Source organism: Euprymna scolopes, chromosome 2 (genome assembly GCF_053919585.1).
Source record: "Euprymna scolopes isolate OS-2025 chromosome 2, ASM5391958v1, whole genome shotgun sequence".
NCBI lineage: Eukaryota > Metazoa > Mollusca > Cephalopoda > Sepiida > Sepiolidae > Euprymna > Euprymna scolopes.
In genome coordinates, this window is record NC_136483.1 from 40881047 (window position 1) to 40894258 (window position 13212).

The window sequence follows — 13212 nt, forward strand, 5'->3', positions numbered from 1 at the left end:
AGAAAAGAAAAAAAAAAATCACTCTTTGAAAGCATTTTAATTCAATTAACGTAAAAATTTGGCCTAGCCATTTTTTCTGTTATTCCAACACCAAGCACCAACTGTCAAATCCAAAAATATGGATGATTTGAGAAATTCTTGTCCAAATTTTATGATCCAGACATCTATTTCTATGTTTTTTGGGGGTGCCGTATTTGATTTTGGCAAATAGGTTGGTAACTTCGACCATTTTTCTTCAAACCTCAATTGTTAGAATTTTTTTTTTACCTATTTTAGCTAAAATTTGACTATAAATAGGGAAAATGTTATTTCTAAAATTAATCATTAGTTGTTTCTTAATAAAGAATATTTCCTATCTTATTAAACTTATTTCAGGTAATTTAGACACATTTCAATTCAGGATAATTCAATTATTTTCCCCAACAATGTCTAATATAACAGTAAGCAACTAAGGTAGTAAGCACTTCTGGAGATGATGCAATGCAGCTTACAAAATTTATGATGCAATGCAGCTTACAACATTTACAAAATTTAATCCAATTCAGCAATTTTCTAGTTTAGCGATCACACATTCTGTGGATCTGGAAAGGGAATTTCCTATTAGATACAGGGTGAATTGTATGATGGACTTGATGGCAGTGGTGGACATTCCATTTTTACTCAAATGGGCTCAACGGAACCAAACAACATCATTATGTTCATGTTCCACATTGAAAACTTGAAGACTGTCAATGGTGGAGATCTCTGGGAAAACCAGTCACATGAATCCTTTTAATCTTGTTGTCCTGTAATGTTACTGATGAGAAAGGAAACACGGGAGAACTGTGAAATCGTAGCAGACATTCAGGAAGAACGACAAGGTGTTTTTCAATTCTCTATGAACCATCTCAACAAACCAATCAATGTTGAAAAGTGCTTTCAAGAAGAATTTCTATTCATTTCAAGTGATGCTGAATACCAACAATCGAAAACTGCTCACCCAAGGAATTGATAACACTGAATTGAGAGCAAAGATCGACCAGCTGGAACTGAACATAATAATGATATTAACAATCATCAACTCTAATTCAAAGGTGAAAATTGAGAAGTTCAAAGAATTCTGTCATACACATATCTCTATGTCATTTTAATTTCTTGGATTGAACTCACACCAAGTTCTCGTGTTGTTTTAAGGAGAATGGGAAGACTGGTCTTGTCAACTTCACCGAATCTGCCATTGAAGACAACAACAAATTCATCAGACAATACCACATAAATAAAGCCAGAAAAACTAACCAGTTTGACAATCTGTCAGACTACATGAACAGACATTGGGATGAAAGTGATCAGTGTCGTGAAGGCTAGGGAACGTTTGGTGTGCAGACATTGCAAAGGAACAGGGCAGTTGTAAGGAGTTCCAATTTTTGAGTGCAATAATGAATATGAGCCTTTGTTATGTTTTCTATGCATCATCATAATGTGTATTACATATTATCTGTTTAATATTGTCTTGTATATTGTTGAAATTTTCACATGCTTCATAGTGAATGCAAGGTATTGTTCTTTTTATGGTGATTTTAACCTTTTGTAAATTGTTAGATTTTTTGGAACATTCTCAAATTGATTTGAAACTTGAATATTTGAAAAGCTCATTGCCTGCAATATTAAAAAAAAATGATCTCATTTGTCTGCTTAGCCTTAATAGCTCTCAAAACATGGCCGTTTGAAGTTCGTTCATGAATGCCAGAGCGAATTGTCTCCAAATTTGCATAAATGCCTAAAATTTACATTTTTACTACATTCCATACTCTAGTAGAAGTCAGAACATGTACTCAGTTTTCTTACGTTATAGGTAAATGTCCGCTTGACACACCCCCATCTAAGCTCACTGTGTCATGTGGTCACTCACATAAAAGTGGCTCAGAAATCCACTTCCTCTTTTCTCTTACCTGAACATCGAGATAGCAGTATGTTTGCTAAATATTTGTCTTTGTCCTTTTTTGATTTAATCACTAAAGTGACAACATTCATTTGTCCACGGTTCTTATATCATCTATGTCAGTTCTGTAACATACAGTCAATTGTTGTCATCACCGCACAACAAAATCAGCTCTGTCAAAGTGCTCCTATATATTTTGGTAATTCTATAAGTTCATATATCCATGTATTAAGATTTGACATATTTGATTATTTTGGTGTATTATTTATAAGCACACATAAATCTTGTTATATTTTTCTTAGTAATTTTTTTTGTTTTTCTCTTGCAAGGACAATTAAGCACTTGATACTACAGTAGAACTCAGAGATACAGCATTAAAAATTAGTAACAAACTACAGCACAATATATAATACACATGTATATAATCAAATAACATTATAAATAACACTGTAAAGCGAAGAAAATACACTAACCAGGGTCCAGAAAGACATTGTATTCCATATCGTAACCTCAAAAAACTGTCCTAGAGCGAGAGTATTCCGGGGTCCTACTGTACTTAAAAGAATCTAATAGTTATTAAGATTCTAATTTTAGTAAACCTGCCTAAAAGATTTGTTTAGAGTGTATAAAAAAAAAAAAGAAAAAATAGGAAATATTTGAGAAATAATCTTACATATATTCAACAGTTCCACAAAAGGTATGCGTTACTCCTCCATCCTGAATTGATTCTTTACACAAACCAAAATCTGTAAGTTTTATGTGGCCTACAAAAAAAGAAAAAGAGAAAAAAAATGAAAAACATTTTGCCAAAAGCAAAAGATATATTTATAAAAAAAAGAACAAATAATACTTGTTGACTGGTAATGAATATGGCAAATATTGGAGCAGTAAATTTTCATTCAAATATTTGTTGTTGCAAAACAATTTTTTATGCCAAATTTTAAATATATCTCTATACAATTTGCATCAGCTAGAAATGCTTAAGACTTTTTTAATATCACTAATATTTTTAAACCTGCATGGTCAAGAATTTATAAAAATTGGTCTGTCAATTGTGACAATAATTTAAACATTTGGATTGTATTGATATAAAGGTTATTTTCTTTGATCTATCAGGTTTAAGTTAGAAATAAAATTTTCTATACATTGGAATTTATAAGAAAATAAGATATTACAGCATTTTCTTTTTTAAATAAATATTTATTTATTCAAAATTAACTTTCCACAATATATGCGATCATCAGACATAGAAACAGTTTATTTTTTTATTTTTTGTGGTATGGTGTCATTAGAAAAGTGAAGTTTGTGTGATCTTCAATGGCGATTTTTTTCAAATAAGGAGGACTGTGTGGCTCGTATGAAATGAATTAGAAACTTAACATTTTTTTCCTTTATTTAAACATTGTTTAAATTTCAAAAGTTCTAAAAAAATTTCTGCATTGTATTGGCTTTTTAACCTTACAAATTCAAATAACACTTACATTGAAGAAAAAAAATCTAATTCTTTATATTATTAGAATTAGTCAAATCATTATCATCTTGTATGTTATTCTCATACTGTTTCAGCTATTATAACCTATGACCTTCTTCATAAGCATCTTTTTGAACTCTGAAATCTACATGTAACTAGCAGAGAGACAACGTTTCCCCGGATTGAATGAGGATCAAATATTTCACACTCACATATTTTTAATGTCATTGAAATTGGTGAAATCACCCATTTTTTAATCAAATTGATTGATTGCCTGCTCTAGTTGGAGACCTATTACGATGTACTGGGAGGAAGCTTCACATACCTCCTCACAGTGACTTAGTCCACAATACATTGTAGTCTAGAGTGCACTGTAGAGAACCAATTGTTGATTTTGTAAAATTACTTTTTATATATAATTTCTTAAATTAAAGTTTAAAAGGCAAATATCATGCTTCAATTGTGCTCTAAAAAGAAACATTCATTTCGAATGTACCCCTGTCATATCAAAGAACCTATTGTTGATTTTATATGTTGAGCCTTTCAGCTCGTGTAGTAATAAAACTGTTCAAATGCACTTGTGATGTTAGGCTGTGTAAGGTGTTAACTTTGGTTAAAATTGTCTATTTCTTCTTTCATTGGATTATTTTGATTATTGATACTTATCAAAGACATCCCGATAGAAAACCTATCTAAGAACACTGCCAGGCACATAAAGTACTTTCATGTGAAATTTCATAAAAACCTACTCAGCCGTTTCCAAATCTATAGGGAATGAACTCGTACACACAAAGTTCTTTTTATATAATCATAAAAGATTTTTAACCAATCCTTTAATTAATTCACTGAAGTAGATTGTTCTTGTTCTCAATTATGACTGGGTGAAAGCGTTAAGCTGATGAAAAATCTTAAAACATATCTCCAAAACTAACGTACTGTACACACAATAACCCTTATCCCTGAGTGGCTTCCGGGCCTTGATAAGTGGTGACTACCTTGTAAAAAAAAATAGAATAAAAAAAAAATAAATAAATAAAATAAAAATATTAACAAAAATTATAGTATGTAAAATATTTGACTAAATTGTTATCTGATCTGTTAAACTTATCTTCTGTTATATAAAGGGTAGTTGTCTGTGTGTATGTACGTTTGCATGTCCAGCTAAAATTTTTTTTTTTTTTAAAATCACAGAACCACAAGTTGATAGTTTTTTGTCACCCCAGGAGAATAACATCTAAAATTTAGAATTTTTTTTTATTCTTTTGGGATCAACTGGGCTAGGTTTTGCAAAAAAGGTGGGGTCGGGTGGGGTAGTGTGGGTGATGTGGAGCGGGGATTTAAGTTTTTAGTAATTTTATTTACTAATTTCAAAAGAAAATACGGATTCATTTCTCAGGGAATGTATTAGATAAAGAAGAGTTATCAGTGTGCCCAGTTTAGATGGAGATGGGCAGGATGGAGGAGAAAGAAAAGGCTTGGAAAGAGGGAGGAAAAAAATGAGAACAAGAGACAGATAGAGAGAGGTAAGAGTTTTAACAGAAATATGTTACACTTTTGCCCTGGGCAATATTGGGTAGGCCTACTAGTCATATATGTGTGTGTGTGTGTGTATGTATGTTGGGATTATTAATCGGAATTGGAAAAATCAGAACTTTTTGGTGTATCAAAAAAATTGTGACTATTTTCCGATGCTAAAAACGATCACTTTATCTTTTTTTTATTTGATTTTGTTTAAAACGAAATGTTCTACTGCTGTTAGTAATGATAAAATGATAAATATTTATTGATTTTAAACTGAGTAAAGCTAAAAGCTATAGATCAACTCCACAAGTGTGTTTTTACGTTTGAGAAAATATATGCACATTTAACATGTGTTTTTTTTATGTTAATCGGTGGGAAAATAACAATTTTATAGTTAGATATTTAGAGATTTATAAAGAATCGGAATCATTAATTGTACCAAAACGAGGAAAACTATTGGAATCATCCCATCACTAATCTATATAACTATAAAACTCAAATGACCTTGTAACAAGTGATGTAACCAACTTTCCGGTTGACGACATCCGGTTGCGCATGCGTGCATAAACATTAACCCATAACAATGTAAACAAATAAACACAAATCGCTTCTTTTGCAGATTTTGACCTGCGCACTGAAATATTAACATTATTATTTAACATGGGAAGAGTGGGGGTGTTTTGCAACTATTCTTTATTACAACTATACTGTCGCTATTTTCTTACAACTAAACAACTTTTAACCTGTTGACAAACATAACAATTGTAGTAAAGCCAAGACAACTACTACTACTATCTATCCGTCCCTTTTCCTTCCTTCCTTCTTTTATTTTTTGTTTACATTTCTAGATACAAAATAGTTGTGTGAGAATGGTGAATTTGTTGACACATTTACTAATCTGTTTCAATATTAGCTTTTATTTTATTTTATTTATTTAGGTTTTATTTTTTTTCTTCAGGTTTTATTAATTATTTTTTTTAGATTTTAAGTTTCTATAACTTGGTTGAAGGATTCCAATATGGGGTTTTCATTCTTATATTTCTCAGTGGTAGGTTCATGTGCGTTTTTGCTGCTAAATGACTTTCGTTGGTGTTCGATTTGTAGGAAAATCATGTTTAATTTTTTATTTTTGAGCGATTATTCGGAAAAATAGGTAACTTTAAACAAATAGGGAGGATTTTTTTTTCATGTTTGAGTGATCCGTCCATGATTTTTCATTTTAATATACTTTCATAGAAATGTTTCTGTTATGTCAAAAAAAACAAAACTATTTTCTTTACGTCACAAGTGTCACACTCATACATGAATTCCATAGCTAATATAACATACTGACCCAACGGGTCACGGGTAGTCTAGTATATATATATATATATATATATATATATATATATATATATATATATATAAATAAATAAAAAAAATAAATATATAAATCAATACTAAAAATATGGTACCACAAAATCTTTTCATATGTGCAGAATTATGAATATCAAGTTTTATCAAGACAACATTTATTTGCATGATTAGACCAACAGGTGAATTGGGATGAGAACAAGGTAATAAAATAAGGAAAAAGATAAAAACATCAAGGAATTGAATACTAAATTTAACTATTAGGATCCTATCAAAACCAGATAAGAATTATCAAAACTATTTTGTACTTATCCAACTCCGTCTTTCATAGCAAATGATAGCAAGCAACAGCTTGGATCAGATGGTTGATGAAGTGATGTTGCTAATTTTTGGTAAACGCCATTATAAAATGGAATTCTATCCAAGGGCAAAAATCTTGTTATGATTAAATGATAGTGGGTGACCTGTAAGGTTAAACAGCTGTGGCATATAATTAATCATGAGTGAAACTTATGCCGGCAGGAAGAAGAGTAAAGTTTTGATTCATAACAAAAATTAAGTTTTGCTAAAGGAGGTGGAAATTAGCGATAAGTAATCCCGAATAGGAGGGGTGGGGCAGTTATGTATACTGTGGACATAGAGCACTTTCACTGCTGAAGAAAAAGACTTTGTCTATACTGTAAAGAACGTTTTTGTTTTTCTTCTGTTTACCTAAAACCAAATGGAACTTCCATGAACAAAGCTTTTCCCCAAGAACTTCTTGTATGAGGAACTAGTTGCCATGGAATTGTTTCTATGCTGATTACAACATTGCCGTTTTTTAAATCCAATGTTAACAAATATATTGTAAAAGAAAAACCCGGAAAGAAGAATTGTTAAACCCCAAATGATTGTGCACTGTCATCACTAATAACTATTACCACCACAGCTAAAATCAAAGGAAAAGAAAGAATCTGAAATCAGAGAAACTCAATTATCACCATTAATACAACTAGACCTTACTACTTACACATGAAAGAAATGATACCAATTTACTATGGAGTTAAAGAATTTGTCAATGATACTGCTACAAAACATTGTACTTACATTTTTGTTTGACTTGTGAATAAAATAACCTTGAAAACTGAAAACAATCAAAATATGTAGCAGTGATATGAATACCATACGAAAACCGCTGACGGAAAAATAATCCCCAACAGACAAAAATATTTTAAAAATCTAAATAGAAAGATTCATACGATTCAATTCACACGTGAATGTTTGTGAATTTAAAGAGAAATGTAAAAATCATCAGTTTGCAAGAAACTGTACACAAATAAGTCATACAACTGAAGGCCTAAGAAAGAAAATTTAAAATAGAAATATTATTGTTGAAGAGAACAGGAACCTGAAGAAAACAATGCAAGTATATTAAAAAGAGAATTTTGGGAATTTAAACTTTTTTTTTTTACATGGAAGTCACCACTTATCAAGGCCCGAAGGCCACTCAAGGATAAGGGTTATTGTGTGTACAGTAATCAATGAGATAGTATTGTAGTAATCATTAGTATTGGGTGGTTAGATAGAGTGTCTTACTTAAGGGCGCGGTTTGTCAGGATTTTGTTTATGTTGGACTTGAAGACGTCCAAGTTGTAGTCAGGTGGGAAACAGGCAAGCGGCAGAGAGTTCCACTGGCGTGCAGTTCTAAGAAAGAAGCTTTGTTCATGGAATCTACGTTTGGATTTAGGCACAGATAAAGAGTGGGGAACATTGTTGACAGTAGTTTCAGCCAGACGGATGTTTCTCGTGAAAGATTGGCGAGGGGGGACGAGGGATTGGAGCTCAGACGAGCACCTGCCATGGAACTTTTGTTTACTCTTTTCAATAAACATGAATAATTATGGTATTTTGCACTGAATAAGAAATTTTGGACTTTAATGTCTGAAATTCACAATTTTATCGTAAAACGATGATTGAAAGTTTTTCCATTTCTAGACCACCAGAAAAATATTACTATATGCAGTTTTTGCTACACTGTCTACAAAAAATAATTGTTAAAAATTAATAATTTTCATTAAAATGACCTCACTCGAAATTGAATGAAAATAATATTTTAAGAAACGTTATGACAATTTATCCTTTTTATTATTAAATCATTTTAAATAATTACTATAAATATCAACAAAACTACTAGTGTGTATATATATTATATATTATATATAGGAAACATATTGCAATAAAATTTCAAATCAATGATACCAAACCTTAATCTATATACCTACAAAGTTTTTTACTTGCTCTTACATTGATATTAAAAGCCTACTTTTTGTATTTAAAAATTATTAAACCAGTATATTCAGTCATGAATAGCAAAACTACATAAAGGTCAACTAATTTGCATATTCTTTTGAAAAAGGAGTGTTAATTACTTACTCCTTTTTTCTTGTTCGATGATTGGTTTCATTTTACTATTACACTGAATTCTATTTATGCATAGTTTTTAAATTCTAAATAATTGCATAGAATTTAAGATGAAATCATTCAAGTACATAGAAATATTTTGTGTATATGTTAACATGCACAGACCTACATTCGTTATTTTTTTTAAAGCTATGGAATGAGCTGGAGACTTGTTTGATATCACTACTATATATTAGGTACAATATAATAATCGATAGAAAATTTGCTCTATAATAATAAATATGTAATCTGCATGAATTAAAACATCATATTCAAGCATATAATGACCGGGTAATGCCGGGCGGCCTACTAATATGTATGTGTGTATATATATATATATATATATATATATATACACATACATATTAGTGGGCCGTTTTATTTTTTATTACCATATCTTTCTGTTAAGTTACATTATTGTTTCAGCTACCCGTTTTTTTGGCCGTCTGTAGCTTCCTCAGACTTTTACAGAAATGTTTGTTATGATGGTATGAAAGAGTGAATGATGTCAGGGGTGGGGTGCGAGAAGAGCGGGAGGGGGGAAAGAGGAAGGGAACAAGGGGGAAAGGTGGGAGGGGGGTGCTTGGTATGTAGGTAATGTTTAAGTTTTGGAGTTTAAGGACCTTAGGTGGTTGTGGGGGAGGGTCTGGGAAGTTCATTTCTGGTGTGGCTGAGGGCATAGGGATACTTGGAGGGGGGAGAGGGATGTTTGGAGTAGGAGGAGGGGGTTGCTTTAAAATTCCAGTCTTAATGTTTGTCTCGTTGGTGAGATGATTTCTTGATAAGTATGTCTTGAAGAAATCATCTCGCCAACGCTGCCAAAAACTTAAACATTAAGACTCGAATTTTAAAGCAACCCCCCTCCTTCTACCTCCACATATCTCCCTCCCCCACCAAGTATCCCTATGGTCTCAGCCACACCAGAAATGAACTTCCCAAACCCTCCCCCACAACCACACAAGGCCCTTAAACTCCAAAACTAAAACATTACCGACATACCAAGAACCCCCTTTCCCCCTTGTTCCCTTCCTCTTCCCCCCCTCTTCTCGCACCCCTCCCCTGACATCATTCACTCTTTCATCCCATCATAACAAACATTTCTGTAAAAGTTTGAGGAAGCTACAGACGGGCAAAAAAAACGACCGGGTAGCTGAAACAATAATGTAACTTAACAAAGATATGGTAATAAAAAATAAAACGCATATTTGCTCTACAACAGTATTGAGCAGTTTCTTCAGTTTTTATTAATTACCATTTCTACTATATATATATATATATATATATATATATATATATATATATATATATATATATATATATATATAAAACTTGATTTTCCCCTGGAGCTATAGTCATTATAGATCTTTAAATACAAGCACTATACAGAATTCCAATATAGTCATGCTTTATGGCAATAACTGGAGCCAGTTTTCAGAAAGTATTAGTCAACACCATTTTACATTTGGACGACTTCTTCACAGGATGAACTATTCAGCTACGGCCATTATTGTTTGATTTTTTAATTCCATGCTATTGTCTTTCAACCAGTTTACTTTCATTAACTAAATACTGATTGAGCTTATTCTTCCTACTTTTACAACACTTTGATTGGCTGACTACAATTATATTCTGGAATAATTGAATATAAGTGTCAAATACTAAACAAAAAACATTTTAAATCAAAACCTGGTGTCTCATTCTTCCATTTAGTAAAACTCTATTTACAAAAATAATTTTTTCTACATGATTATCTTTTTACAAATATATTTTTTTAAACAAATACTTTATTTCGGCATATAGAAACTATGTTGAAACATTATTACACAGAACCCTCAATTCCGCTTTTCTTCTTTCAGTCATTATGGCTGCATTTGAAGAATAAATAAATATCGCACTGTATGCCACAATTTCGTTCAAAAATAACCTTAGATATTTTCTTATTAATATACATCAAATATTTGCTAATTATTAATATTTTCTTATTAATATACATCAAATATTTGCTAATTATTAATATTTTCTTATTAATATACATCAAATATTTGCTAATTATTAATATTTTCTTATTCATATACATCAAATATTTGCTAATTATTAATATTTTCTTATTCATACACATCAAATATTTGCTAATTATTAATATTTTCTTATTCATACACATCAAATATTTGCTAATTATTAATATTTTCTTATTTATATACATCAAATATTGGCTAATTATTAATATTTTCTTATTAATATACATCAAATATTTGCTAATTATTAATATTTTCTTATTTATATACATCAAATATTTGCTAATTATTAATATTTTCTTATTCATATACATCAAATATTTGCTAATTATTAATATTTTCTTATTCATATACATCAAATATTTGCTAATTATTAATATTTTCTTATTCATACACATCAAATATTTGCTAATTATTAATATTTTCTTATATACATAACATATTTTCTAATTATTAATATTTTCTTATTCGTATACATAAAATATTTGCTAATTATTAATATTTTCTTATTCGTATACATCAAATATTTGCTAATTATTAATATTTTCTTATTCATATACATAAAATATTTGCTAATTGTTAATATTTTCTTATTCGTATACATCAAATATTTGCTAATTATTAATATTTTCTTATTCGTATACATAAAATATTTGCTAATTATTAATATTTTCTTATTCGTATACATAAAATATTTGCTAATTATTAATATTTTCTTATTCGTATACATAAAATATTTGCTAATTATTAATATTTTCTTATTCATATACATCAAATATTTGCTAATTATTAATATTTTCTTATTCGTATACATAAAATATTTGCTAATTATTAATATTTTCTTATTCATATACATCAAATATTTGCTAATTATTAATATTTTCTTATTCATATACATAAAATATTTGCTAATTATTAATATTTTCTTATTCGTATACATCAAATATTTGCTAATTATTAATATTTTCTTATTCATATACATCAAATATTTGCTAATTATTAATATTTTCTTATTCATATACATAAAATATTTGCTAATTATTAATATTCTCTTATTCATATACATAAAATATTTACTAATTATTAATATTTTCTTATTCATATACATAAAATATTTGCTAATTATTAATATTTTCTTATTCATATACATAAAATATTTGCTAATTATTAATATTTTCTTATTCATATACATCAAATATTTGCTAATTATTAATATTTTCTTATTCGTATACATAAAATATTTGCTAATTATTAATATTTTCTTATTCATATACATAAAATATTTGCTAATTATTAATATTTTCTTATTCATATACATCAAATATTTGCTAATTATTAATATTTTCTTATTCGTATACATAAAATATTTGCTAATTATTAATATTTTCTTATTCGTATACATCAAATATTTGCTAATTATTAATATTTTCTTATTCATATACATAAAATATTTGCTAATTATTAATATTTTCTTATTCATATACATCAAATATTTGCTAATTATTAATATTTTCTTATTCATATACATCAAATATTTGCTAATTATTAATATTCTCTTATTCATATACATAAAATATTTGCTAATTATTAATATTTTCTTATTCATACACATCAAATATTTGCTAATTATTAATATTTTCTTATATACATAACATATTTTCTAATTATTAATATTTTCTTATTCGTATACATAAAATATTTGCTAATTATTAATATTTTCTTATTCGTATACATCAAATATTTGCTAATTATTAATATTTTCTTATTCATATACATAAAATATTTGCTAATTGTTAATATTTTCTTATTCGTATACATCAAATATTTGCTAATTATTAATATTTTCTTATTCGTATACATAAAATATTTGCTAATTATTAATATTTTCTTATTCGTATACATAAAATATTTGCTAATTATTAATATTTTCTTATTCGTATACATAAAATATTTGCTAATTATTAATATTTTCTTATTCATATACATCAAATATTTGCTAATTATTAATATTTTCTTATTCATATACATAAAATATTTGCTAATTATTAATATTTTCTTATTCATATACATCAAATATTTGCTAATTATTAATATTTTCTTATTCGTATACATCAAATATTTGCTAATTATTAATATTTTCTTATTCATATACACTAAATATTTGCTAATTATTAATATTTTCTTATTCATATACATAAAATATTTGCTAATTATTAATATTCTCTTATTCATATACATAAAATATTTACTAATTATTAATATTTTCTTATTCATATACATCAAATATTTGCTAATTATTAATATTTTCTTATTCATATACATAAAATATTTGCTAATTATTAATATTTTCTTATTCATATACATCAAATATTTGCTAATTATTAATATTTTCTTATTCGTATACATAAAATATTTGCTAATTATTAATATTTTCTTATTCGTATACATAAAATATTTGCTAATTATTAATATTTTCTTATTCATATACATCAAAT

The 13212-nt window shown here is 28.1% G+C and overlaps 1 protein-coding gene across 8 annotated transcripts in view; it reads right to left on the reverse strand.

Annotated features, from left to right (window-relative positions):
- LOC145291348 (ribosomal protein S6 kinase beta-1-like) overlaps positions 1–13212 on the reverse strand; it is a 282083-nt gene that overhangs the window by 101901 nt on the left and 166970 nt on the right. For all 8 annotated transcript variants that reach the window (XM_080137175.1, XM_080137142.1, XM_080137168.1 and 5 more), the window contains exon 8: positions 2592–2682. In XM_080137175.1, the coding sequence (XP_079993301.1) occupies positions 2592–2682 (91 nt within the window). The remainder of the gene's footprint in view (positions 1–2591; positions 2683–13212) is intronic.